Below are 27,296 nucleotides of genomic sequence, written 5' to 3'. Positions count from 1 at the left end.
CTGATGTAGGTGTTCCCAACTGAGTTTAACAATGTGACACTCTGTTTTCTTGTTTCAGCTCTCATACTATAAACAAATGTCCTTTTCACAGTCTAGTTAGTGCTGTTTTTCACATTTTTGTGCTTTCGTGCTTGATTTTGCTGCTTAAAGTGAGTCCCGAACATAATGCTGAGGTACTGTCTAGGGTCCTTTTGCACAAAGCTGTGATGTGCCATATGGAGGAAATATGTGTGTTAGATGTGCTTCATTCAAGCACCAGTAGAGTACAGTGCTCTTTGCAATGACTTCACTGTTATTGAATGAACAGTATATTAAATGAGGTGTCTTTAAGTTGAAACATACATAAAACAAAGTTACATATTGATCAGTTGAGGAAAATGTGACTGGAGGGACTTCCCTGGCAGTCCAGTGGTTAAGACTGTGCGCTTCCACTGCAGGGGGCACAGGTTTGATCCCTGGTCAGGGAAGTAAGATCTCACATCCCATACAGTGCGGCCATGAAAAAATAAAATAAAATATAGTGTTGCCAAAAATATTCGTCCGGGTTTTTCCATACGATGTGATAGAAAAGCCCGAACAAACTTTTTGGCCAACCCAATGAAATGTGACTGGAGACATATTGATCCGCTGATGAAAATGTGACTGGAGGCTCCTAGAAACCTAATCCTTTGTTTCCTCTAGGAGCAATGGTTCACTGTTCACTAATTTAGTGTTTGCAGCGACTATATAGAACATAACTACTGTGAATAATCAGAATTGACTGAATATATATATTTTAAACAAATCTTTAGATAAGTGCTGGCTCAAACTTTCACCCTCATTCATCCAAACATCCATCTAATCTATAAATATTTACTGAATTTCTATCAAGTAACGATGGAGTTTTCTGTTTTTAATGGTGAAGTTTTTTTTTTAAAGCACGAAGATATAGAGAGATAAAACATAAAGTAAATGTAAGTAAAACTATTAGCTAATTATAATTGTTTTGAAAAATGTAGTTATATAAACAATTCTTTTTCTATTTAAGATTATTATACAAGGTTTTTTCATTGTTAAGTGTTCTATATAAGCACCATTTTATAATTCTTCTCTATACACACCATTAAGGAAAAAAACAACTGCACTTCTTTTTTTTTTTTTTTTTTTTTTTTTGTTCTTCTTTCTCTAGTTCCTTTAGGTGTAAGTTTAGATTGTTTACTTGAGATTTTTCTTGTTTCTTGAGGTAGGCTTGTATAGCTATAAACTTCCCTCTTAGAACTGCTTTTGCTGCATCCCATAGGTTTTGGATTATTGTGTTTTCATTGTCATTTGTCTCTAGGTATTTTTTGATTTCCTCTTTGATTCTTCAGTGATCTCTTGGTTATATAGTAACGTATTGTTTAGCCTCCATGTGTTTGTGTATTTTACGTTTTTTTCCCTGTAATTCATTTCTAATCTCATAGCCTTGTGGTCAGAAAAGATGCCTGATATGATGTCAGTTTTCTTAAATTTACTGAGGCTTGATTTGTGACCCAAGATGTGATCTATCCTGGATAATGTTCTGTGCAGACTTGAGAAGAAAGTGTAATCTGCTGGTTTTGGATGGAATGTCCTATAAATATCAATTAAATCTATCTGGTCTACTGTGTCATTTAAAGCATCTGTTTCCTTATTTATTTTCATTTTGGATGATCTGTCCATTGGTGTAAGTGAGGTGTTAAAGTCCCCCACTATTATTGTGTTACTGTCAATTTCCTCTTTTATAGCTGTTAGCAGTTGCCCTATCTATTGAGGTGCTCCTATGTTGCGTGCATATATATTTATAATTGTTATATCTTCTTCTTGGATTGATCCCCTGATCATTATGTAGTGTCCTTCCTTGTTTCTTGTAACATTCTTTATTTTAAAGTCTATTTTATCTGATATGAGTATACCTACTCCAGCTTTCTTTTGATTTCCATTTGCATGGAATATCTTTTTCCTTCCCCTCACTTTCAGTCTGTATGTGTCCCTAGGTCTAAAGTGGGTTTCTTGTAGACAGCATGTATATGGGTCTTGTTTTTGTATCCATTCAGCAAGCCTGTGTCTTTTGGTTGGAGCATTTAATCCATTCACATTTAAGGTAATTATCGATATGTATGTTCCTATGACCATTTTCTTAATTGTTCTGGGTTTGTTTTTGTAGGTCCTTTTCTTCTCTTGTGTTTCCCACTTAGAGAAGTTCCTTTAGCATTTGTTGTAGAGCTGGTTTGGTGGTGCTGAATTCTCCTAGTTTTTGCTTGTCTGTAAAGCTTTTGATTTCTCCATTGAATCTGAATGACATCCTTGCTGGGTAGAGTAATCTTGCTTGTAGGTTCTTCCCTTTCATCACTTTAAGTATATCATGCCACTCCCTTCTGGCTTGTAGAGTTTCTGCTGAGCAATCAGCTGTTAACCTTATGGAAGTTCCTTGTATGTTATTTGTCGTTTTTCCCTTGCTGCTTTCAATAATTTTTCTTGTCTTTAATTTTTGCCAATTTGATTACTATGTGTCTCGGCGTATTTCTCCTTGGGTTTATCCTGGATGGGACTTGCTATGCTTCCTGGACCTGGGTGGCTATTTCCTTTCCCATGTCAGGGCAGTTTTCGACTATAATCTCTTCAAATATTTTCTCTGGTCCTTTCTCTCTCTCTCTTCCTTCTGGGACCCATATAATGTGAATGTTGTTGCGTTTAATGTTGTCCCAGAGGTCTCTTAGGCTGTCTTCATTTCTTTTCATTCTTTTTTCTTTAGTCTGTTCTGCAGCAGTGAATTCCACCATTCTGTCTTCCAGCTCACTTATCCGTTCTTCTGCCTCAGTTATTCTGCTATTGATTCCTTCTAGTTTAGTTTTCATTTCAGTTATTGTATTGTTCATCTCTGTTTGTTTGTTCTTTAATTCTTCTAGGTCTTTGTTAAACATTTCTTGCATCTTCTCAATCTTTGCCTCCATTCTTTTTCCAAGGTCCTGGATCATCTTCACTATCATTATTCTGAATTCTTTTTCTGGAAGGTTGCCTATCTCCACTTCATTTAGTTGTTTTTCTGGGGTTTTTTCTTGTTCCTTCATCTGGTACATAGCCCTCTGCCTTTTCATCTTGTCTTTCTGTGAATGTGGTTTTTGTTCCACAGGCTGCAGGATTGTAGTTCTTCTTGCTTCTGCTGTCTGCCCTCTGGTGGATGAGGCTATCTAAGAGGCTTGATGGAACGAATCCAACTGCACTTCTAACATCCAAAGATAACTGATGTTAACGTTTTGGTATAAGCCTTTCAGACCCTTTTCTATGCGTATGAGTGCATAAAAGGTTTTTTTTTTTTTTTGTGGTACGCGGGCCTCTCACTGTTGTGGCCTCCCGTCGCGGAGCACAGGCTCCGGACGCGCAGGCTCAGTGGCCATGGCTCACGGGCCCAGCCGCCCTGCGACATGTGGGATCTTCCCGGACCGGGGCACGAACCTGTGTGCCCTGCATCGGCAGGCGGACTCTTAACTACTGCGCCACCAGGGAAGCCCTGCATAAAAGCTTTTAAAATTAAAATTGAAATCATACTTTGTTACTTAACAGTATATCATGAATACTTGCTTTTATCATTGAATATCTTCTGGCTTCATTTTCAGTTGCTTTACAATATTTCATTGTGTGAATTTATTGACTTTAACTTAACCACTCCCTGTTTAAATAAGCATTTTGTGCATAAAATTCTTTCCTTATTAAGGGTTACTTCAGTATTTCCAGAAGTAGAATTTGAAGCAAGTACTGTGGATATTTTTAAAGTTCTGAATTCATATTTTTGGAAGTTTTTATTTGCACACTAGTTTCCATCTAAGTGTTTTTTTCCTCTTTGTCGAGTTATATACAGGGAGTGCAAACTGGTTTCAGTGTTAGATTTGTACAGACACAAAGAATGTAACTTTACTGTTACCATAAGCTTCCCAAAGCCAAATATATCTGAAGTGTTAATTTCACCATCAATTTTTATTAATGTGTATGGATAATTGAAAGATTATAGGATTTCTTTTCCCGTAACTAGAAAATCTGAAAAGGTAAATTTCAAATTTTACAGTTAAAAGCTATAGAAAGGACTTTCGTTTTTATTTTAGACACTTTTCACAGAAAGACTCATTGTTCAGCAGTTGGACCTGATAGTATATGGTCCTGTTACTTATGCATTAGTTAGTCCTTGTTATTTTGAGTTTAGACATTCTTTATGTATCCCACCATTATTGCCATATTTTCTAAATTGTGAACTGCATGATATCTTTGATTTCAAAGAAGTGTCCCTTCTGTTATGTGTTTGGTTGTTATAGTTCTTCCTAGATGTCAGTAGCCAAGTTTGTCATGATACTATAATTTAGCAACCCTTTTGGAGGGAATATAAAGTGTAGACAGAACTTTTATTTTTTCACATGTACTTTATTTTGCTTTTCATTCCTATTTTAAAGCAGATGATGCTGTCGTTCAAAATTGATTGAGAATAAATAACTTAGTGGGATAACTTGCCCAGAAATGTGTTTGGCCATATAATTTTGTTTATCTGGAAAAGATTACAAAATTAAAAGTTTTTTTTTTTGTTTTTTGGTTTTTTTTTGTTAAGAATAATTGAAGCCTTACTGGTACATTATGGATCTTTCAACAGTAATCTTATTTTATATCTTTAATAGACCCCCGATCATACTAAAAGTATGTTTTCATTCTTATTTCTGTAGTGTCTCATTTTAAGGTCTTTGGGCCCATGCTATTTTGTATCATTGGATGGATGGATGGATGTGAATTTAGTTACTAGGGAGTTAGTTTATTTTGTATTTGAGCTGAAGTTTTTTTCATTTTTTAAAATAGTTGTGTGGAGTTCGACTTGAATGTAAACAATATTGTTGGAATAAGAAACACATTCCTTCTCAGAACGTATGCATACCGTAAGTTTTGTGTTTATTTCCAAACAATTAATACTTTCTGTATTTATCCTTCATTCTTTATTCCTTCATAAAGATGTGTGTAGTAAATACTGATACCTCTTTGTGTTTATGTACAGTGTGTCTCATTTTCTCATATACATAATATGTTGCTACACTAAAATCACATACTACCAGAGTAATAGGTCAATAAAATGAATTTTAATAATTGGTCATTTTTAAAAGGTAACAAGTACATTTTAGAAGTAAGACACATTTATGGTGAACAGTGTTTAATAACTGGAGGCATTGCTCTTTCTATTGGCATGGAGTTCGGAAATAATGTAAACTTTCAAAGAAACTGTAAAATCTTCTTACCATTTTTAAGTTTTAATTTTACTTTCAGTTGAAAATCGAGTTCGTCCGTTAGTACTGGTGATTAAGAAGTGGGCGAGTCACCATGAGATAAATGATGCCAGTCGTGGTACTTTAAGCAGCTATAGTCTTGTATTGATGGTTTTGCACTATTTACAAAGTAAGTATTGTGGAGTTTTTCCCAATTTTTAAAACGGAAATGCAGTTAAACTTCATTATGGTGTCTTCCCTGTTGACCTTATATTCAAATATCATTGTTTTAAAAAGTTTTTTCTAAGGCACATACAACCACATTTCCTATTTTGTTGCTTTGAAGAGATGTTTTAGTAATGTTATCCCTGGAAAACATTATAAAGAAGTTTCACTGTGTTTTTATTTTTTGACAGTTTCCTGTATTCGCTCTTGTATTCAAAGAACTTTCACCACTGTATTGTGGACCCATTATCTTGCTCAAGCACCATTCATCATGTTTTTTATTTTTCACTTGAGACAGGAATTAAATGATTTTCTTGTTGGTTTAAAGAAGCTTTTATTTCCTGTGAACTGGCATGGAGATTGGGTGAAAGACTTGATATTAATGTAAGACCATTTACCAGGAAGTTGTGGGTTAATATTGCACAGTTTAGAAAACAATTGTTGTAATATTTGTTTATACTCTTTGACTCAGTGATTCTATTTCTAGGAACTTATCCTAAGGTAAATAATCAGCGATGTACATATGAATTTATATAAGGCTGTTTTTCATGGTGTTTGTTGAAATAATGAAAGATTAAAAATAATCTAAGTTTTTCAGAGTAGGAGGAATGGTCAAATTAATTATGATATATCCTAATATGAAATTTATACAGATACTAAAAACCATGTTTTAAAGATATTTATTGATATAAGAAAATATTTATGATAACAATGTCATATACAACATACCAATTTTATTTAAAAGACAGTAGCTATACTTGAGTGTGTATATATTCATATGTATACAAATACAGAAAAGGTATGTGCCAAAAATTTATCAGGTGTTATTACTTATGGACAGTAGGATTCGTTTTCTTTATATATTACTGTATTTGTAGATATTTTACAATACATTACATAAGAGAGTATATTTTTATTTGAACAGTGGAATCAGGTGAATTTTTTTGAGGTAATGAGAGAGACTTAAAATAGTTTAAATGGACCAAAATTTTGTGAATCAGTAATCATCAGAAAGGTTTAATCTTCCTCTTTGTTGTTAAAGAATTTCAGGCTAATTATAATACATGTATTTTTGTTGCTGAACAGTCTTGGATATATACTAATTTGATGATTGATTTGCCCTTCCAAAAGGATTTGAAACATGATGTTGGCTGCTTTAGATACTTCTTTATATATCACTGATCATTTTTGTCCAATTTTATAGTTCAATCTGAAACATACATTACTTTTGATGCTTTTTTAGTGAACTCTGTCCAATCTTATGGATTGCAGTTCACTTTTATTAAAAATTGAATAGATTAGAAATAGTTCTTGTAAAATACATATAGAATATATGAAGAAGAATAACATTCATGTACTACCACCTAGTGTCTATTCATTTTTTAGTTTTAGTTGAGATTTAAACATTAGATTTGACTAAAGCATATAACATGCGTGAACATTCATAATATGTGCCCTATCCCTCCATTCTTTTGGGTTACATTAGAAATTTTAATTTGATTGCTTTTTTAGAAAAATGTACTTTAATCACAGATGCCCCTTGGTGGTTTTGTAAGCAAGTTAAAAATTCAAATGTTAGTATTTTACCAGTGTAATGAAATCATGTTAAAATTTGGTTTAGATTTTGTTAAACATTTTATTCTTGATAAAGTGGTCCTGTTTACTAAGATGGTTAGTAATTAATGGCACTCTCATCAACCATTTCTAGGTGTTTGTTAAAAGACATCAGCTAACCAGACCTACTGTGTAGTTCTGTACTTTGGCAGATTTAACCTACTCCTCCACAGAAGAAATTACAGAGATTGAAATAAGTATTAATAATTGCTTTTCTTGTCATACAAGAGTCTGCAAGGTGTATTGAGCAGTTCCAGCTCTGCCACAGTGAACTAGTTTGTGTGATTTTGGCCAAGTTATTCTACCTCTCTGGCTTTAATATTCATCTGTAACACTAATGGTTGGATTAGATGACCTTTAAGTTTTGTTTAAATGCTTTAATATCTTTTCTGCCATGAACAGAGAAGGGAGACAGGTCCTTTCTATGTAGAAAGGTTGAAAAGATTAAAGCATTTCCTAGAATGAATTTCAACAGTTACAAACTACATATGCTTGAAAAAGTGACTGATGAAAGCATGAAGGGAAAAACCTATTGAGAAGAGAATTTAATAGCAATTTAAGATTATGAGTTAATAATAAAGGCAAAAGTGTCAGTTGGTTAGAAACAACAATATGAATGAATATTCATGGAATGTTTACCGTATTACCAGGTATAGAAATATCTCTTAGGCATTTTAAAATTGTTCTTGTGTTTTCAAAATTAGTGGTTGTTTAGTGTTGTTGAAGGTCTGCTTTTTTTTTTTTAGTTTAACTTTTGATAAATTAGTATGTAACTTTTATGTGTATAAATTTGTGAAGGCCTGACCAGAAAGCTCTCATCCAAACTACAGGCAAAGTAAAATCTTATAGATTAAATATATTCAAGGCATTATCTATTGATCATATCCTGCAATAATAAACTTTTGTCTTATTTTGCTTTTGAGAGAGAAAAGTAAAAGATTGAAGTCCAGAATTTTGAAATTAAAATAGATGTTGTTACAGAGAGATTCTTTCAGAGTGTATGTTGGTTTGGAATAAAGTAAACATTTGAAAAACTACTAAATGTTTTGAGGTTACTATCAGGATAACATTGATAAATAATTGCCAGGGTACACTAACTGCTTCTCTAATGACGAGTGTTTTTAAATCTTTAAGGTTGTAAGGCAGGGGATTTTTTGAATGATAACCTTGCCCCCAAAAGCTTCCAAATTGCTTAGTTCTAAAAGCTCTTTATCTACTGAAAGACCCTATACCAGTGGTTTGTGTTTATTTTTCTCTCCTAGCATTCTAGTTATGAGATAACTAGAACGAGATAGTATTTTTTTCCTAATTTTCTACAGTCTTTTCTTCATCCTTTTTTAAGTTATAATTTTATTTTACTAGCAGTGTTACATGGGAATAGAACTCAGGTTTTTAGATTTAAAACTTAAACTAATTTCTAATAAGAGTTTCCAGTTTGACTTCTATGTTATAATGAAAATTATTAAAAAGCCATTAAAAATGTTATACAAATATAGAGACTTTTAGAATTAAGTGACTGGGGCTTGAGTTTATTTGTAGGGTCTTCTAGAATTTTAGCATTTGAATGTCTTTGGGGAAAAAAATATGTATCCTTACTTCCTGAGAGTGATTCTGGTAAGTAATGAGTGAGTTTTTTCCCCTAATATTCTTAGTCATACACTGTGAACGTTCCATACTATCATGGAATTTTATTTTATTACAGTTTCCAGTTTTCAACTTGGGAATAAAGCATGATGAAGAGATATTTAAATAAAGCATCCTACTTTGTACTATGTGGTAGAAATTTATACATTTATAATCATAGTTGGAAACCATGTAAATTGGTCATAATGGTTGATTATGTGTTCATTAATGTATTCCAGGAGTCATTAAAAATTTTTTTTGCTAAATAGCAAATTAAAAGTCAAGTAATGATTCTTTGTTACTGAATTTATTTAATTACAGTTGACCCTTGAACAACCCAGGTTTGAACTGTGCGGGTCTACTTATATACAGATTTTTTTCGGTATATATGTATTGCAGTACTTACTACATGATCTGCAGCTGGTTGAATCTGTAGATTTGAAACCTCAGATATGGAGGGCCAACTATAAAGTTATATGCAGATTTTGGACTGCACAGGGGTTGGCACCCTTAACCCCTGTATTGTTCAAGCGTCAACTGTATATGTAATTATTTCTAATTCTTAAATACATAGTTTATCATGCAGTACTATATTTGGTCTTTAATCTTAAAGAAATCTTGAAAATGTATTATTTGTATCTTACCATATTCAAGATACTATATTTTACAGTTACTTCTTATATTGTGAATATTAAACACTCTGCCTTTCATGTTATTCCATCTACATTCTAATGATGTGAGATTACAGTTAGCACATTTAATGAGGTTGGATTTGGGTAAAGCTGTTGAAGGGTGCAGAATGGCAGTTAAAAAATGCAGAGACATATGACGATAATGATTCTTTTGTATGAAATTTTATTTATTATATAGCAGATTGGTACAAATCTCCTGATTTAGATTTCTAACCTTTGCTGAGGTTTTCTTTTTAAAAATGTATTAATGAAGTTGAAGATCTTTTCATTTTTTTTCCCAATAGATCAATTTCCCAAAACTATCTCAATTTTGGTATTATTGTTAGAAGAAATTAAATAATAAAGGGACAATTATGATAGAGCTGTTATTCTTATGATGTAGTGCCATTGGATTGTACTTAAAAAATTTTTGTTTTGATAGCTACATCCATCTTAACAATGTCTTTTTAATATCTGTAGCACAACAATTGTCTTGCTTATTTTGTGTGTGTGTCTGATGTTGGACCAAATGATGTGTGTCCATTTATTGATGACCTATTATTCTAAAACCATGTAAGGAACATTGGTTTACATGGAAATATATGTAATTTATTAACAGACCTTAAATTGTCTACTTAGATATATTTTGAATTTAAATTTTTAGGGATCAGAATTAATTTCACAAAGTATATGAAAGCTGTTGAATTTTAGCATAAACCCATATAGTCTCATACCTGGGGTGTAGCTGACAAATTATTGCTTTGTAAAATGAATTACGTGAATCATGGAAGCTTTAAACTTTTTCTTTTTATAGCCCTACCTGAACCCATCCTTCCATCCATCCAAAAAATTTACCCAGTAAGTGTTCCTTATAAATTATTACAATACATGTTATGACAAGTATATGTGGAACTATTATGTGCAGTATTAACGTGAATATAAAAGTAGTATTAATTACCTTCTAAATATATGATAACATTTTCTACATAGACTGAGGCATTGGCCACTAGAATGCAAAAATGTTTCATATAATTTTTCAGAAGACTCTGCTATTTTATTTGGTTATTGGCAGACAATCTTGTCATTCATGTTAATGGTGGAACTTTTTGTGTGATGCTCATGATTATCACTAATGGGAATTAAATATACTTAGTTGGTGAAGGCCCATTTGGACTCATACCAGTTTTTTTCATGCTACCAGTTTTTTCTTGCTACTTTTTTTCATGTTTAGAACATATCTTTAGTTAGTAACTCAGAAGTTTTATAGCCTAACATATGTATAATTTGAAATCAGGGAAAAAAATTAAGATGATGAACAATTGGGTAATCTTTTTATCTTTCATTTGATCTTACCAAGTAATATTCTAAGAGGTAACATTAGTACACTGTCCTTGTGTGTACACTATTAAGAATCCTGGTGAAGTTAATTGGAAACACTCAAGAAATGAAGTGTGCCTACTAGAAAAAGTTTAGTATGTACTCAGTTTGAGTTTAGAGAAACCTAGGTAATGTACTTATTCATAATCTATATGAGTATTTTTGTTTCTTTTCTAGTTTTTGTGTTCTTTTCTCCAGAATTTGCTGTTTCTTTGTTTATAGTCTTACCATTTCTGTTTTCTTCCATAGTCATTCTTGTTCCTGGTTTTTTTTGGAAATAATATTTAGGCAGCTTGTTTAGAATGTTTGACCAACCTTCTGAAACCACATAATTTTTTACCTGTTAGTTCATAAACTTATAAGAAGAGGTGTTTTCTAAACTTACTAAATAATCATATTACAAAGGAAAACATAACATCCATCTTGAGTGATCAGTTTTCAAAGAACTTATTTATTTTATATGTATCAGACAAAATATAATAAATATATTGACCTGGAACCTAAATTAAATGTAATTTAATCTTTGATGATTGAGAACTGATGTTCTTGTTTTTGAACATCAGTTATTCTTATAATGCACACATATGAGGTACTGGATAATAAAGGGTTCACTGTAAATAGAGTCTTGCTGTAGTGGGGGCCTCCCAGTTTGTGGTGTCATCTACTAGAAGAGACTGTTTAACACAAGAACCTTTTGGAATCTGGCTATCTTATCTTCCTCCTTTTAAAAACAAATTGCTGCTGTGAAGAACTATTATAATGAGTTTACAGTATAGCTATGTATAAGTATTTATGCTTTTTTAAGGATTATGGTAAAGGAAAGCATCAGAAGGTATAGAAATGAAAATAACATGAACTTTTGGGCCTATTCTTGAATGTTTTCCTCCCTCTACAGTTTTTATTCTTTAGCTCATACTGAATGGTCAAAGATAATGACTGGGTGTTTACTATTTCATTGCATTGTCTCAACTTTATTTTTCTTTAAGACCTAGGTTTCAGTGTAGAAAGAGCTGCATATATTTTTCAACATACAAAGGATCTAAGTTAAACTTACCCTTTAAAGAATCTATTATTGTGTATTGAAAAGATGCTTCTACAGAGATCTCACTTAAAACCATGTACTACTTGGAACTCTCTTTACTGATGTAAAATACTGATGAAATTTCAGTTTAATAGCACTATGCTGGGAGACAGAGGTATTACTTTTATAAGATAGATTCTTACTAGTATATTCTAGTTTGAAGAACCTCATTTTTACTTCTGTGTTTCATTTTTCTAATCACCTAGCTTTCTCCCATGACAGGGTCCTGATTTCTGTTCACATGTACTACCTCTAAGCCTATATTCTCCACCCTGTTTTGCTAATAATCTTATTTCTACACCTATAACCAGGAAATAGATTTAATACCTGCCCAGCCCCAAGGCTTTAAAAAGTACTAATAGCAGGCCCCACTAGACTTAAGAATATCTTAATTTGCTTTCATGTGTGCTTACATTGTCATAAATATTTAAACCACATTATCTTTACTATAAGATTGATACTTACATGGATAAGGACTTAATACCCCTTCTTAGCAGGTTTTTTTTGTTTTGTATGAAACCTGTAAACTGATCAGTGGAGCGCTTTTTTCAGTGGGCCATCTGATGGAACAAGCAAATTAGCTTGTTTCTTATTACTAACAGTAACTATCATTTATTTAGTATCTATTTTATATCAGCACATATAAATTTTATATACAGTATCTTCAATCCTAAGCAAATAAACTTCTAAAGTACTCCCCTTGTTTCACAGTTGAATGTTAGAAAGATTACATGATTGATCCAGGCTGTTTAGTCACAACTTATGGATGCAGCAACTGGTATTTTTTCCATTAGACTGTGCTGCCTATGGAAAGGCAAAATGATAGTAGTAGTCACTAAGATACCATTTCATCTAATTTGCATTGCTTACTACATTTTATTTGTATATATCTGATTGTTCCTATACAGATATATTTATATACCTTTAAGAAAAGCTGATCTGACAAAATTTCAGCTTGATAAAAAAGTTTGAGAATGATTTAAAACTTTACAGTAACAAACTTTCAATTAAAAAATTGGTATGGTCTTGCAATTCAGTTGTTATTAAATTATGAAAGGAAAAGATGAAAGATTATAAACATCTTTATCAACTATATCATGATATATAGCATTATTGATTATTACTACTTAACTATTGACTGAAAAAGCAACATAAATGATAGAGGACAGAGTGTTTACTGTTGAGTTAAAGAAATGAAGTTGAGAAGGTTTAAATATATAAACTCAGGTTAGGCATATGAAGGGATCTTTATTTTAATGCAAGCATATTATGAGATTCACCTAGATTTATGCTAGGTAGATTTATCAAGACAACTTATATTTGTTTCCTTCCCTAGTGGTATCTTCCTATTCTCAGAAGCCAAAGATAATTCCACAATAATGCATTGAAAGTTGCAGGAGGTAACCACATACTGTGTTGTAAATGTATAGTTAAAATAATCATCATGCCTCGCATATACTGAATAATTAATAAATAGATAATATTGCTACTATGCTTTCCATACAGTGTATCATTTAATTTGTATAACAACCCTATGAATATTGTTACTTTCTTTATATTATGGATGAAGGAGCTTAACCTTTGGAAAGCTAGGTAACGTGGTTAAGTTCACATAGCTGTAGAAGAACAAGGTTGCAAACCTAGGTCTGACTCCAGAGCTCATGCTCTTAACCACTTCATAATAGTACTTCTACTTTGTGTTAAATACTTACATTCCTTTCAAAACTTTAAAGATCTCATTCATATCAGATATAGTTTAAAGGCAATTTAATGATCAGTCTTTAATGTACATCACTAGATTAGTGGTGATCTGCGTAAAATTAAGAAGTCTTGGTAGAACTTCAATGTATCATTTAGTTCTTTCTCTATATAGGTAAAACTCCACTTAAATGCTCCATATCAGTTATCCTTTTCTTTGAGATCTTCCTCTACGTTTCTAGGCTTTAAAAATTCATATTGTTAGAAAATTGTGCAACTTAAATTTCTTTGCCTAGAAATGGAAAACAGTCATCTTTCATTTAAGCTATACATCATTTTAAAGAACAGTTACCAAGTAAAAGTTCAGCCAGTCTAATTTAGTCCAGAAAGTGTTTAATTATCCAAATTTTCAAACTTTGAAGGTAAAGTAAGATATGATGATACAGCCTCTTAAAAGATCATGGAATCTGGCAAAAGGTGTTTTGCTAGGCAATTATATGGGCAAAAACAGTGAGACTTTTCAAATGTTTTTCAAGAGATTACTTATTTAAATTTGTCTTAACTTGGCATTGTGAAGAGAAAATGGAAGATATGTGTCTTCAGCATTTAAATATCATTTGGAAAATGTTTTCAGGATTTAGTTATTACATATCTGGATATCAGAAGCCCAAAATAAGATATAACCTTAAAAAATAATAGATATTTCTTCCCTAAGTTAAAAAAAAAAAGTAAATATCAGTAATCCAAAGGAAAAAATGCTTTAAGAAATAGATGTTATATTGTATTGGTTAAATTGTTTTTCTCTGAATTTAGATTGTAATTTTAAAGGCTGCTTTTATTTCTTTGGCTTTTGGATTGCTGCTTACGTGCCCTCATCCTATCTGAAGTAACATATATTGTTCTTCAATACATAAATGCAGTTGGGGAGCTCCTTTTAAAAAAATTCTTCAATGAAATTTTTTTTAAAGCAGAAAATCTTTCTGTAATATGAATGATTACCAAAAATGGGGATTACTTAAGGTTAAATAGAATCCCTATTTACTTGTAGCTTCTTTTAGTTGGATCCTATTTTTTGTTTGTTTGTTTGCTTGGATTTCTCCTTCAGTTCTCCCTCAATAGGTATGACATGGCCCTTTTTATATATGACCTTGAAAAAGAACAGTGAAGCTAAGAGAACACTGGCCAAACTGTTGGTTCAGGGTCCTTCAGCATTTTAATATAGTAGGTCTCACAACTCTATAGTTTTAATCTCACAATTACTGATATGTTTCTTTAAATTATTGAACAAAATAAAAATTTTAAAGGGGGTTCAAACAGTTTTAAACTTCAGGTAAGAAAATTGCTGCTCTGTCTCAGCATCATTTCATAACTTGAATGCTTATTGTGCTAGGTGCTAGAAATCAAAATAAGAAGCTTTCAGAGCAGAAACTATTAAACAGTGACCCACTTTTCTTTTCCCTGTCATTTGAACTTATACCTTTTTTGTTTAATTCCCTAGAGAATATTAAATTTTATAGTTTTTTTTTGAGCACTATAATATTTTATAACAATAGAAGGTAGCTCAAAATACTATATGCTAACAGACAAATGATACATAACCCCTGCAGTAGGAGTCAGCAGGGAGTGTGGCAGAGGCCACCTGTTTAGACTAAGAACCTTTCAGTGGACTGCTGGATGGACTGGATTTGCTGCTTCAGTTGTGAGCCTTCTTTGATGGTGACAGAACAGGCGATGACAGCCTGGAGACCCCACAGGCTTGCCCCAGGGCCTGCTTGGAGCGCACAAACACGTAGGGCACATTCTTGTCCTCACACAGCAGTGGGAGGTGCAGGATGATCTCCAGGGGCTCGGTGTCTGCAGCCATCACTATGAACTCAGAGATTCCTCTCTTGAGGGTTTTGGTGGCCTCATTGGCTCCTTTGTGAAGCTGCTTGTAGTTACATGACTGCTGAATGAGGTCCAATAGTTTCTTGGTGAGGTCGGCATCTGCAAGAGGGTAGGCTTTCAGATTTACATCAGCCTCAGTCATGGCTCCGGTTCCATGGTATCGTCACTCCTCAAGGAGCACAGGCGATGTCAGAGCTGGAGCCAGTTTTACAGTTTTAAATAATGTTATCCTAAGTCCAATTTTACACTTAACAAGTAAGAGCAAGACAAGTAAGAAACCTGCTCTTCCTTCTGCCTTTACTCTTTATTACAAATTAGTGCTTCTCTCCTATTCCCCCTAGTCCTAGAGACAAATAAGATTTCTACTTGAGTCATATAACATAATAATAAATCTGTTAGAAGTGTAAGGGAAGCCCCACATTTAGGGATGCCAACTTTGTGAGTTGTGGTTGGAGTAGAATTTTTCTTCTGACAGAAAGGTAATCACTTCTTGGTAGTTAAAAATTGTTGATAGAATTATAGGTAATGGGGCAGGGAGAGAATATATTTTTATTTTCTTGCTCTTTGTTTTTACTGATGTTTTTTGAGGACTATCATTAAATAGATGCACTACCCTATTTCTTGGTATTACCACTTAGTTATTTGGGGACCCTCTTTTTTTAAATATTGGAGTTATTCAGATATTACTAATTGAATTAATATCTATAAACCCAAAGTTGATCTGTTGGGTAGTTGAGAACCTTAAGTGTAGTTGTCATTCTGCTGTCTTAACCAATTGGGTTTTTTTGTTTGTTTTTTAAATCTTTCTTTTCTGATGGCAAAGGGGAATATAGAAAACCTTTCTTGAGGGCACTGTGAAAATTACCTGAGAAAGAGTATTTTCTAATGTAATGGATATGTATTATTTGAGAATTTCTATAGTTCATTTAGTTTATTTTAGAGCCATAACTTGCAATAATAGAGGAAATAATAGAGGAAAGATCAGATATGAAAATGAATGGCATACCATAGGCAAAAATAATAAGTACTCATTAGTATTCTTTCTAATAAGTATCTTGTTTGGGCCTGGATTGCAAGCAGATGATATCCTCCTTTATGCATATTATGCTAAAAGTAAATTGCTGAATATTGCTTGCTGGTATGTTTCCTATCTTTCTTCTTTTCCCTGCCTTCTTTGTCTTTGCAAGTTCAATTCATGTTGAACATCATTATTTCTGTTCCCTCTAAGATACAAAATACAAAATGAAATAAAATTTCAAAAAATCTTAAAATCAGCATAAGTACTGTTTATGTATTAAAATTATTTATATGACCTTTGAGAGAAATTTTAAGTGACAGTTGGAGAAAGCTCTCATCTTGTCCTTGATACACTTCAGAAAGTACAACTGCTCTTCATAGAAATAATTAAGAAGGATATACATTTATAAAGAAATCTAAATATTATTGGATGGAATCTTGGTATGTACAGTAAGGTTTTATTTATGAATTAGAAAATCTTTTGCTACCATAGGAATTCATTTGGTTAACTGAGTGATATACCTCAGTCAGGGTTAGAACACCTTAGTTTTCAGGTCCTTTCTGGCCTACTCCAAACATTGGTGAAACCTTTACTGGAAGAAAATCTTCAGATTTCCAAATTGCCAACATAAAGAAAATTCTCTCTTCTTCAGACAGCCTTATGTTAGGATTTATAAAGTTTTTTGGTGTGTTTTTAAATGGCCTCACATTTTTCCCTTTTTCTTTTTGATAGGAATCTTTTAGTCCTGCTATACAGCTGCACCTTGTACATCAAGCTCCGTGTAATGTTCCTCCTTACCTCTCAAAGAATGAATCAAATCTTGGGGACCTCTTACTGGGCTTTCTTAAATATTATGCTACAGAATTTGAGTAAGTGAAATTTCAAATTGTGTTTATTCGTTTGTAAATAAGTGAATGCTACAAATTGGGTCATAAACTGTATTTATCAATTTCAGTGTTGTAAACTACTCCAAAAATGTGTAGTTTATAAAATTTAATATCTAATAATTAATTAGAAACTAAATAGCTTTCCTGTTTCTAGCTAATAAAAAAAATTATAGTTCAATAAGCCCAGTTTTAGTTGATTTCAGTAGTGATCCCATTTTATATTTAGCCACCTCTTTCCACTGTAGGGCCTGAATAAATGTTTGTGTTGGTCCTGTGTAGGTGCTGTATAGTATGGAACATCTGTTTTCCCGGAACTTAAAATTTGTAATAAAAAACACAGCTAAAACAACTTGGAAAAAGTTCTACTTAATACTTGATATCTGAATAAATAGTTGTGTTTGTATGATATACAAATCAAGGACTACTCCTTTTCCTTTTTTTTTTTTTTTTTTTTTTTGGTGAGGGTGATACATAAACATGAAACAGTAAAGTGTGTAGTCAGGCTGGCCATAACTGAAAGTTCTTACAGGAGTTTTTAGTCCAGATAGAATGGGATTAGGGGTTGTTTGCAGCTCTTCTGATCAATTTGGAAAAGCTTGAAGGAGAGAATGAATGAGAGAACTTAGAAGTTGTACAATTAGAGGAGGAGGGTACAGTGACCATAGGGTGCCAGTTTGAAGAGGTTTGGAGAGGGGAACAATAATAGTAAGCCTAATAAATTGCTATTACTTGGTGGGAAGAACTGTTCTAAGCAGATTATATGTATTATGTCATTAGTTTACATAATAGCCAAATGAGTTGGTATTATTTTATGCCTATTTTACCAGTGAGGCATATAGAGAGGTGAGGAAACTGGCCCAAAGATCACACAGGTAGTAAGGGGAATACTTCAGATAGTTTTGACTGCAAAATTCACTCTCTTAACTATGATACTTTACTGAAATGTTGATATTATCTGCTATCATACAGGAGTTTTAAAGAAACTTGACTCATATAAGATGATTTGAAACATAGGACCTGAAGGAAGAAGTGTTCGTTACATTTCTCCAAGTAAAGTTTCTATCAGACTGCCTGTTTTGTTTATGGTTGTGTCTCCATTACCTAGCCCAATGCCAGGTAGTGGTACTTGAAAAATACTTGCTATAGGTAAATAATTTTGAAGCAGAAAGTAAGATTATGGATATGAGTCAGAGATCGTCAAGGTGACTTAGAAATTACTGAATTAGGTTAACAAAAGGAGTAAGAAAAGTGCTGAAGAAAAGTAGTTCAAGAAGAATGAAGTTATAATAATCCAGGTTAAAAATGACCAGGACCTGAATGTAAGTCTAGGCAACAAAGATAAAAAGGAAGGAGCTTTCATCTGTATAAAGATGAGGAAAGATTTAAGACTGTATGAGACATGGGACATAAGAGAATATAAAGGTTATTCTAGAGTTAAGATTTTTTAAGATGTTGCAATGATAATAGCTAATGTTTCGTGAATGTTTACCTAGTGTCCTGCAGTATGCCGAGTGAATCCCATGTATTATCTCATTTAATCCTCACAATAACCCCTTTCAAACTTCGGGAATTTGTGAACTTGAAACTTGCCCGTAACGATACAGTTAGATAGCTAGAGAACTGGGATTCAAATTCAGGTGACTAAAACCACATTCTTAGTTGTTAGACTGTATTGGCATCATCTGTTGTGTCATGTAAATTAGATATTGGGGCAAGTTCATAGAAGAAAGATATTTTTCTGCCATGTAGAGTTTAGGATTAGAGCATCTAGAGAAATACTTTGAAAATCATCTGCTTTGTTGGACTGAAACAAAATGGTAGATGTGCAGGTTTGTATGTTAGTTTAGTATTAACAAACTAGCTTGCTGTGCCAAATGAATCTGGCTAAGAGGTTTTGAACTTTTGGACGCACTTGTTATGATGCTACATGAGTTAGGTGACATCTTCACCTACTGTTTCATCATATAGTGCATTGTTGTTTCATACCAGATATTTTCAGAAATTTGACTGTAGGGAGCATAGCCAAGAGTGTAGTCATGGTAATGAACTAGGTGCTGTGCAGAAGAATTCTGGCAGCCATTAGAAGCATTTGTAAGGATGTTTTCTGAACTTTGAGATACTATTAAAAAATTCCCTTTACTTGAAGACAAAGAATTAAGTGCCTGTGAAAGGATGCTTGAGTACCTGGTATGAATGGTGCAGAAATTTTATATGGCCATTTAAAATTACCATTAAAAAGATTTTCTTACCTACTTCACTCGCAGCTTTCTCCTTAAACCTTGCTGCTGAAAATTCTTAAAATGAAGCCAGCTTTCTAGAAATGTACCTAGGAATGAGGAACTGACACAATAGGAAAAAAAAGGATCAGGTGGTTCAGGAGTCTAGAAAAACATACAGTCAGAATTTAATCACTTTGTAACTTAGCAAAACAACAAAAAAGAAAAGAAAATTTTAAATTCTAAATATCTTACAGACTCATAGCTACTGGAGATTCTAGGAACCTTAAAAGGTATCTGTTTTATAATTCTCTTTATTTTCTGGATGCCCAATCACATGTCATTACTGCTAGTTTATATGTTGGATTAAAAATACATACCTATATACTTAAATACATACATTTTTTGAAAATGGAAATACAAAGAACAATTTTTCTATCTCCTTTCTTACTATTTTTTCCTCATTTTATTTCATCAGTAAATCATTGAGTGCCTACTCTATACCAAGCTATTTTCTATGCACTGGGGATATAGCAGTTAACAAAAGTGTCTTTATGGAGCTTATCTTGTAGTATGGAGAGATAGACAGTAAACAAATGTACAGTATGTTAGATGGTGGTAAGTAGAGAAAAATAAAGCAAAAGCAAGAAAGGATATTCTGGTGTGTGTAGTTGTTGCAATTTTAATACCTGTATTGCCGTTTAATACCTAGCGTGGTAAGACAGTCTCACCGAAAAGGTGACCTTTGAAATAAAGACCCAACGGAGAGGAAAGTGTGAGTTATGTGTCTATATGGGAGAAGAGCTTTCCAAACAGAAGGAAAAACAACTGCAAAGACCCTGAGGTGGAGGTTTGCCTAACATGTTCAAGGAACAGCAAAGAGGCCAGTGTGACTGGAAGAGAGTGTAGAAGTCAATGATGTCAGAGAGTTAAGGAAGTCCATGTCATGTAGGGTCTTGTGGTTAATTTTGATGACTTTGGCTTTTCCTCTGGGTAAAATGGGAAACCACTGGAGGGATTTCAGTAGAGAAATTGCGTGATCTGATTTAGTTTATAACATGCTCATCCTGGTTGGTGGATAAGAATAGACTGAAGGGGGAGCCGAAGGCAGAAGCAAGGAGACGTCATGTAGCTTGGGTAAAGGTGGTTGCAGTGGAAGTGGATGAGAAGTGGTCAGATTCCACTTACATTTTGATTTGCCATAGATTAGATGTGACCTAAGAGAAAGCGAGGAGCCAAGAATGGCTTCTAAGATTTTGGCCTGAGCAACTGCAAAGGTGGAGTTGCCATTAGGTGTGATGCGGAAGACAAGGGAGGAACATTACTGATTTTGAACATTTTAAGGTTGAGATACCCACAAAATATTCAAGTAGAGATACTGAGTAGAGTTGGATATACAACTCTAGAGTTCAGGAGCGAGGTCACAGTTAGAGCTTTATATTTGGGAGTTGTCAGCAGGTAGATGGTATTTAATGCTAGGAAACTTTTTGAGAAAACCAAGGGAATATAGATAGAAAAGGTTTAGTCCAAAGACTAAACCCTTAGATACTCCAGTGTTAAGAGGGGTACAGGAAATACAGAAGATACAAGAGTGTTTTAAATGACAGTGAAGAGAGAAAGACAAATTCAGAATGTAGATATTCTGTGAAACAATTGGCCTAGTGTCTCAAAAAGTCAATATCTTAAAAAAAAAAAAAGTGGAGGGGACATTTCCAGATTAAAGAGATGGAACAATCAAATACAGTGGATGAACCTGGATTACAATCTGATTGTAGAGAGGGTGGAAAAATTATAAAAGGCATTTGAGTTACATTAATTTCTTGATGCTGTTGGTATTACAAAGGAGAATAGCCTTATTCTTAGATATATGCCAAAGGATAAAGAAATGAAGTTTCACTCTGTCTGCAGCTTAAACAAAAGGGTCAGTTCAAAACATACACATATACACAAGCAAATGTGGCAAAATATTAACCACTGTTGCACTGCTTTTAAGTTTTATGCTTTTCATTTTTCCCTTTGAAAAATGTCAATACAGAGATGAAATAAAAATAGATTAGGTATGAAGGAACTAGTATATAGTAATCAAAAAAGGAAGAATCATTGAGAAAGGAGGAAAGCCAATAGAATGTGGTGTCTTGGAATCCAACGGGGAAAAACGTTTTGAGGAGGAGGGAGTGATTATGTGCGTCACATTTTTTGATAGATCAAGTACAAGATGAGAACTAAAAGCTGACCATTGAAGCATCTGTCCATGTGGAGGCTACTGGACCCTTGACAGGAACAGTGGATAAAAAGCGTCATTGGGGCCTTTCTCACCTTCTGAGATGGCCCATACTCTGTGGAGTGTGTTTCTCCCAAGGCTGGTCTCGCCTTCTGAGATGGCCCACACTCTCTCTGTGCAGTGTGTTTCTTTCTAAATAAATCCACTTCTTCCCTATAAAAAAAAAAAAAAAGTGTCATTGGTGTGAGCTAAAGAGAGAAAAGGAGGGGAGGATTTAGGTAGTGTAGCTAACTCTCTAGGGAAATTTACATACTTGTAAAGGGAGCAGAAAAAGTGGGGTAGAAATTGGAGGATTAAGCAGGGTTGAGATTTTGTTTTTAGAAAGAAATTTTGCCATCTTTATGGCAAAATTGATGATACCAGAAAAATTGTAGTAAATTGTTGAACAGTCTACTTGTTTGAGTAGAGAAGGATTGGAATCTAGAGCACCAGTGGAATAGAAGCGCTGACAATTCATTAATAATAATGAGGAAAAAAAGAATATATAGATACAGACAAATGCAGGTTGATGTGGTGGGAGCTAGAGGAAACTATCTTTTGATTGTTTTAGTTTTTTTAGTGAAATGAAGCATGGACATCAGCCAGGAAGGATTGTGAGGGAGTAGATTTGAGAAGTGAGGAGAAGGTATGAATTGTCACGTAGAAGAGTAAAGGAGTGAATTAACTATGGAAATATAGTATGATTGGTGGGTAGTGGCATTTAGGATCATTTTGAGCTAAGTCATCATGAATTTAAAGTGATCATAAACGGAAAGGTCAATATGGTTGCATTTTTTCTCCAGCGCTGTTTAGCTGCTTGGGAAAGGATTGGAGTAAACAAAGATTTAATTATAGTTGTATCAGCCAAGTAAGTTCAGTGAAGCAAGAGCAGGTAAGAGAGTTGAGAGATATGCAAGGGAGTGATTTTAATAATTGACCATGGACAGGACATATTAAATTCAGTCTTGAAAATGGGCACAGTGTTGCCTACATGACATCTAGGTGGCAGTTTCCAATAGGTACTTGTACATTTTGTCGTGGGGCTTAGTAGCTGGAGAAGAAGATTTGGGAAAGAAACATCAGAGTACTGAAGCCCGGATGGGTGCTCTAGCATTTGAAAAAGATTGAAAAAGACAAAGTCCTGATAGACACCAGCATTTAAAGGGTCAGGCAGAAGAGGAGCCAGTCAAAACAAAACAAAACTCCAGGATTAGAGTCAAGCTTTTTCTCTGTTTACAAGATTTGAAATCCCTAACAAAGTGTTTGTTTGTTTGATTATTTGCTTCCCAACCCTTAGTAATAGAATAAAAATACACAATTTTTTCACTTACTTTGACTAGTCTTAGCATATATGCAGTCATGTGGTATCGGACACATAATTTTGTCTATATTAGACTTAAATTTTTCTTTGTAATGTTGTTGAAGTCTGCATTTCCAATTTAATCAATTGTCTCAAAATACTTTGTTTGTCACAAAAAGAATGGCTAGAAGAGAATTAATAAATGAGTACCAGCTCATTATCATTACTGAAGAAAAAAAGCAAGCATCTTACCAATATAGTCAGAAATCTGTTTTATATTCAAAAGATTATCATACATTATCAGATCTGTTTTAGATTAAGCCCCATATCTGTTGTTCTAGTCTTTTCTGAAACATCCCTCTTTTATAGATTGTATCTTATTTTATACTTTAATTATTGAGTGACAATGACAGATTTTCACATGGCAAGCAAATTATGGTAGAGAAATATGGTATGATAAAAGGCTTAGTTTAGAGCCTGTTTTAAAGAAGGAAATGTATAGGGAAAATATTTCTAAATTACCATTTGAATTCTACATTTAAATTCACCTCTAAGATTAAAAGTAGTATATAAGTTATGTATCATGTTTATGATTTGAAATATTTAATAATTTCAAATATTTGAAAGTTCTTCAAAAATGCAGTAGATTGAATCAGTCCAAATAGTAGTGGTTCAAATATTCTTTTTTAATTCCTCTATGAAGTACTTCAAATGATACAGTCATTTAAATAACTGAATTGTTTGGGTTGTTTATAGGTTGAAGATTAAACACTATCTGATTAGTGATGAAAAAGTGAATATGGTTGTGTCACATATGTTTCTGTGATCCAGTTTAGAATCAAATACTGGCATGTAATATAAATTCAGGATTGGATTTAATAGAAATATAGTGGTGAAGAGAGTTCCTTTGATTTAAGAAAGTAAAAGTTTTAGTTTAACAGCAGGATACAGTATTTCAATATTTTAAACTTGTCTGAGAGAAAAAAATCAGTCCACCTCCTTTTAACATAATATTTCCTATTTTAATTCTACTGCAGATTCCACTGTCCTATAAGTTGAAATTAGAAACAAGTAGTCTCAGGAAAAAGTTCATTTCATTAGTGAAATTTGTCTTATGCGGTATAAAGTGAAGTAGCACAAAATGTAATTCTACTGTAATTTTGTGTGGGTCAGCAATGTGGTTATATAACTCTCCCCTTTACATTGTTATTTTTAAGAAAATTTTGGTAACACACTTGGACCAGTAGAGCAGTGTACTTCTTTTCTGTTTGGAGTCCAAACTAACAGAGCTGCTGCACATGAAGGATCTAAAACATCTTACTGTAACCAATCCTAAGTATTTCTTTTTGACAACCCACTTATTTTTAAAAAACAAATTCTGATATATATTTTTAAAGAACTTAAAGCTGTCTTTGCAAATTATTTCTAAACTGTATTCTTGGTAAGAAAAAATAGAAAATCATACTTTGAGGATTCTTTTCAGTTATCAAACTTTACAAGATGCAATATTTTCTTGCATGTTTAACATAGAAATTAGTCAATTTTCCAGAAACAAATGCCATACTGGACCCACGATTATATCCTTATGGATTCTCTAATAAATAGAGACAGAGTAGGACAAGTGTTGCATTTGGAATGTCCCAAACCATGGTCTTTCTCCTACTGAAATGATGGAGAACGCTAAATACAGCTGAAAAAAAGATATCAGCTATACCCCAAACTCATTTTTCTATTGAATACAAGCTGAGTGGTTATGTGTTTTTAAAATGTTTTTGAAAAAAGGAAAATTGTATAAAATTATTATAATTTGAACTTGTACTAAATTATTATAAATTTAAAAGAACAGTGTAAGGTTAGGATATACTAAAGACGGGACAGTTTACCTTCAAGCATGCTGATAAAATTGTTTTACTTGAATAAAACTTCACTGTTAACATCTACATCTGATATACAGCAATAACGGTATGTTTTCATAGAGTATTTTTCTTTTCTTAAAACAGCATCTTCTTGCTTCTACTGGAAAATTAAAAATTTTTCTACTATAAATCATATCGGTAGAGGTGCACCTGAACAGAAATTATTTAATGATGCCAGAAAACAACACAAGAAGATTACCTCTCTCTTACCAAATAAAAAATTCTTACTGGGGTGTTAACAAGGAACATAGTTTTTTTGCTTACTTACATTTTATTTTTCATATTACTTCATTTATTCAAAAAATATGTATTGAATACCTAGTTTATACTAAGCAACTAGGTGAAGAGTAAAATACACAAATAGCTCAGCATCTTGGAGCTTTCATTCTATTTAGGGGAGACACACAATAACATAATAAATAAGCAAATTGTTAGAATGTAAGTGCTGTGGAGACAAACGAAGTAGAGAAGGGGAAATGGGGATCGAGGTGCAGAGGGTTGAAGCAAATTCCAGTTCTATGAGAAGATCAGAGTAGGCTTAACTACTGATATAATAAAAATAATAAAAGGGAAGTTAAGAAAATAGTTAACATGATTAATGTTTTTCTTTTGATAGCTGGAACAGTCAAATGATTTCAGTTCGTGAAGCCAAAGCCATTCCCAGGCCTGATGGTATTGAGTGGAGAAATAAATACATCTGTGTAGAAGGTAGCTTTCCCACAACACTCTCTATTTCCTATCCAACTATCATCATGGTACTGAGAGAATTACTTGAATACTTTCAGCTTATATTTCATCTAAAAGTAATACATTTATGTTCTGAAGTGGTTTATAAGTCTTTTAATCGTAAGATTTTAATTAAAAAATAATTTAAAATTCTTTAGTTGTAAAATAATAAACATGAATTTAGGTGTCGAATCTTTCCAGTCAGTAGGATTTGAGCAGTCTTCACGCACCTCTCATGCTTGTAGTTGGTTGAAATTTAGTTTCATGACTTACATACAGGTAGAAGAAAATGATTCTTTGAAATAAAATTAGTTCTTTTATACTTAAATATTGATAATTAATACAAGCTAGATTTTTATGAATATTAAATTGATTTTCCTTTAAAAATTAAATGGTCTGCAGATAGTCTGTTCTCTAAAATTAATTTACATGTAGTTGAATATTTCTTTAAGTCAGTGGAAACTGACTTCAAGAGGCAATATTGTTCTCACAGATGCCAAGTTGATGACTTTTGTAAATCTTGAGGTAACATAAAGGGTTGAGATTTGGCATTTGCAGGAAAACATCAAATTTAGAGTATTTTAATCTTGAATTATAATGCAACACATTAAGAGTTTATAAATGTGAAATTGAATCTCCTGCTTTGGTCTTTCGTTTGCTAAATTGCACAGTGTGTGTATGTTATTTTAGTTACTTGGTTCTTTTGAATATTAAATACAGTTGTAAAGTGCTACGTACTGTGATCTGATAGTTTAGCATATGGCGTTATTTTATTTTGAAATGTACTGTGACAATAAAGTTTTTTGAAATAGCCTTTCTGAGCAATAAAAAAATAAGCAAAAGGAGTTTTTAAAATTACGTACCTGGTTATATGACAAATCTAAAATTAACATCTCCATCAAATTTCCTATTCTTTCACACCTTTTTTGAGGTCTTTCCCCTCATTCTAGCAACTTCATTCTCTTTCTCACTAGTCTCTCTCTTTCAGCTTTACAGCATACATAGGTCTTCTCATCCTTGAAAAGTACTCTTGACTTGATCCTACTGGCTTTTCTGAGTACTTTTTTTCCTCTTTTTTATGCCAAAATTCTTCAACTCTAGTAATTTTAACCTACTGCTGGCATTATTTCAGCTCCCATCTTACTCCTGATGCCTTTAGTTATCCTTCTTTTCTCACTGTTATCTTCAGTTTCCTCATTCTCTTATATAGAATCAGTTTCTTTGTCTCTATATATGAACTCTTCTCTCTTATTTTGTGGGTGAAGGGTGAGTGGGGTGAGGGTAGGGACATGGAAAGTAATATTGGAGACACACACATAAAATCTCTTATTTTGTTCTCTTCCTGTCTTGTCCACTTTTTTCTCTATCCTGTTTTTCTGTCTTTCACTGCCAAATTTCTAATACAAGTTACCGTTCTCATTGCATTTTTTTTAAGCCATTTAGTCACACCATAATTCTCTGCACTGTCTTCCATCCTCCCTGGTATTAAACCTCTACTTTCAAAGGCATTGACCTTTCTCCTACTAGACAAATCAGTGGGTTTTTATTATTTATTTATTTATTTAT

The 27,296-nt window shown here is 33.0% G+C and overlaps 2 protein-coding genes and 1 pseudogene across 7 annotated transcripts in view; 1 reads left to right on the top strand and 2 right to left on the bottom strand.

Annotated features, from left to right (window-relative positions):
• HOMER1 (homer scaffold protein 1) overlaps positions 1–27,296 on the bottom strand; it is a 608,509-nt gene that overhangs the window by 224,095 nt on the left and 357,118 nt on the right. The gene's annotated exons all lie outside the window — the stretch shown is intronic.
• The window catches only part of TENT2 (terminal nucleotidyltransferase 2), a 60,589-nt gene that overhangs the window by 29,547 nt on the left and 3,746 nt on the right, over positions 1–27,296 (top strand). For 4 of the 6 annotated variants that reach the window (XM_004270846.3, XM_033430098.1, XM_012533406.3 and 1 more), the window contains 5 exons: positions 4,834–4,910; positions 5,293–5,421; positions 10,179–10,222; positions 17,158–17,294; positions 25,621–25,712. In XM_004270846.3, coding sequence (XP_004270894.1) covers positions 4,834–4,910; positions 5,293–5,421; positions 10,179–10,222; positions 17,158–17,294; positions 25,621–25,712 — 479 coding nt within the window. The remainder of the gene's footprint in view (positions 1–4,833; positions 4,911–5,292; positions 5,422–10,178; positions 10,223–17,157; positions 17,295–25,620; positions 25,713–27,296) is intronic. The other 2 variants (XM_004270848.3, XM_049707757.1) reach the window with 1 other exon arrangement.
• On the bottom strand, positions 15,164–15,604 carry LOC101283910 (NHP2-like protein 1; annotated as a pseudogene).

Source organism: Orcinus orca, chromosome 3 (assembly GCF_937001465.1).
Source record: "Orcinus orca chromosome 3, mOrcOrc1.1, whole genome shotgun sequence".
Lineage (NCBI taxonomy): Eukaryota > Metazoa > Chordata > Mammalia > Artiodactyla > Delphinidae > Orcinus > Orcinus orca.
The sequence above is the reverse complement of the archived record's forward strand: the minus strand, read 5'-3'. Positions and strand labels throughout refer to the sequence as shown.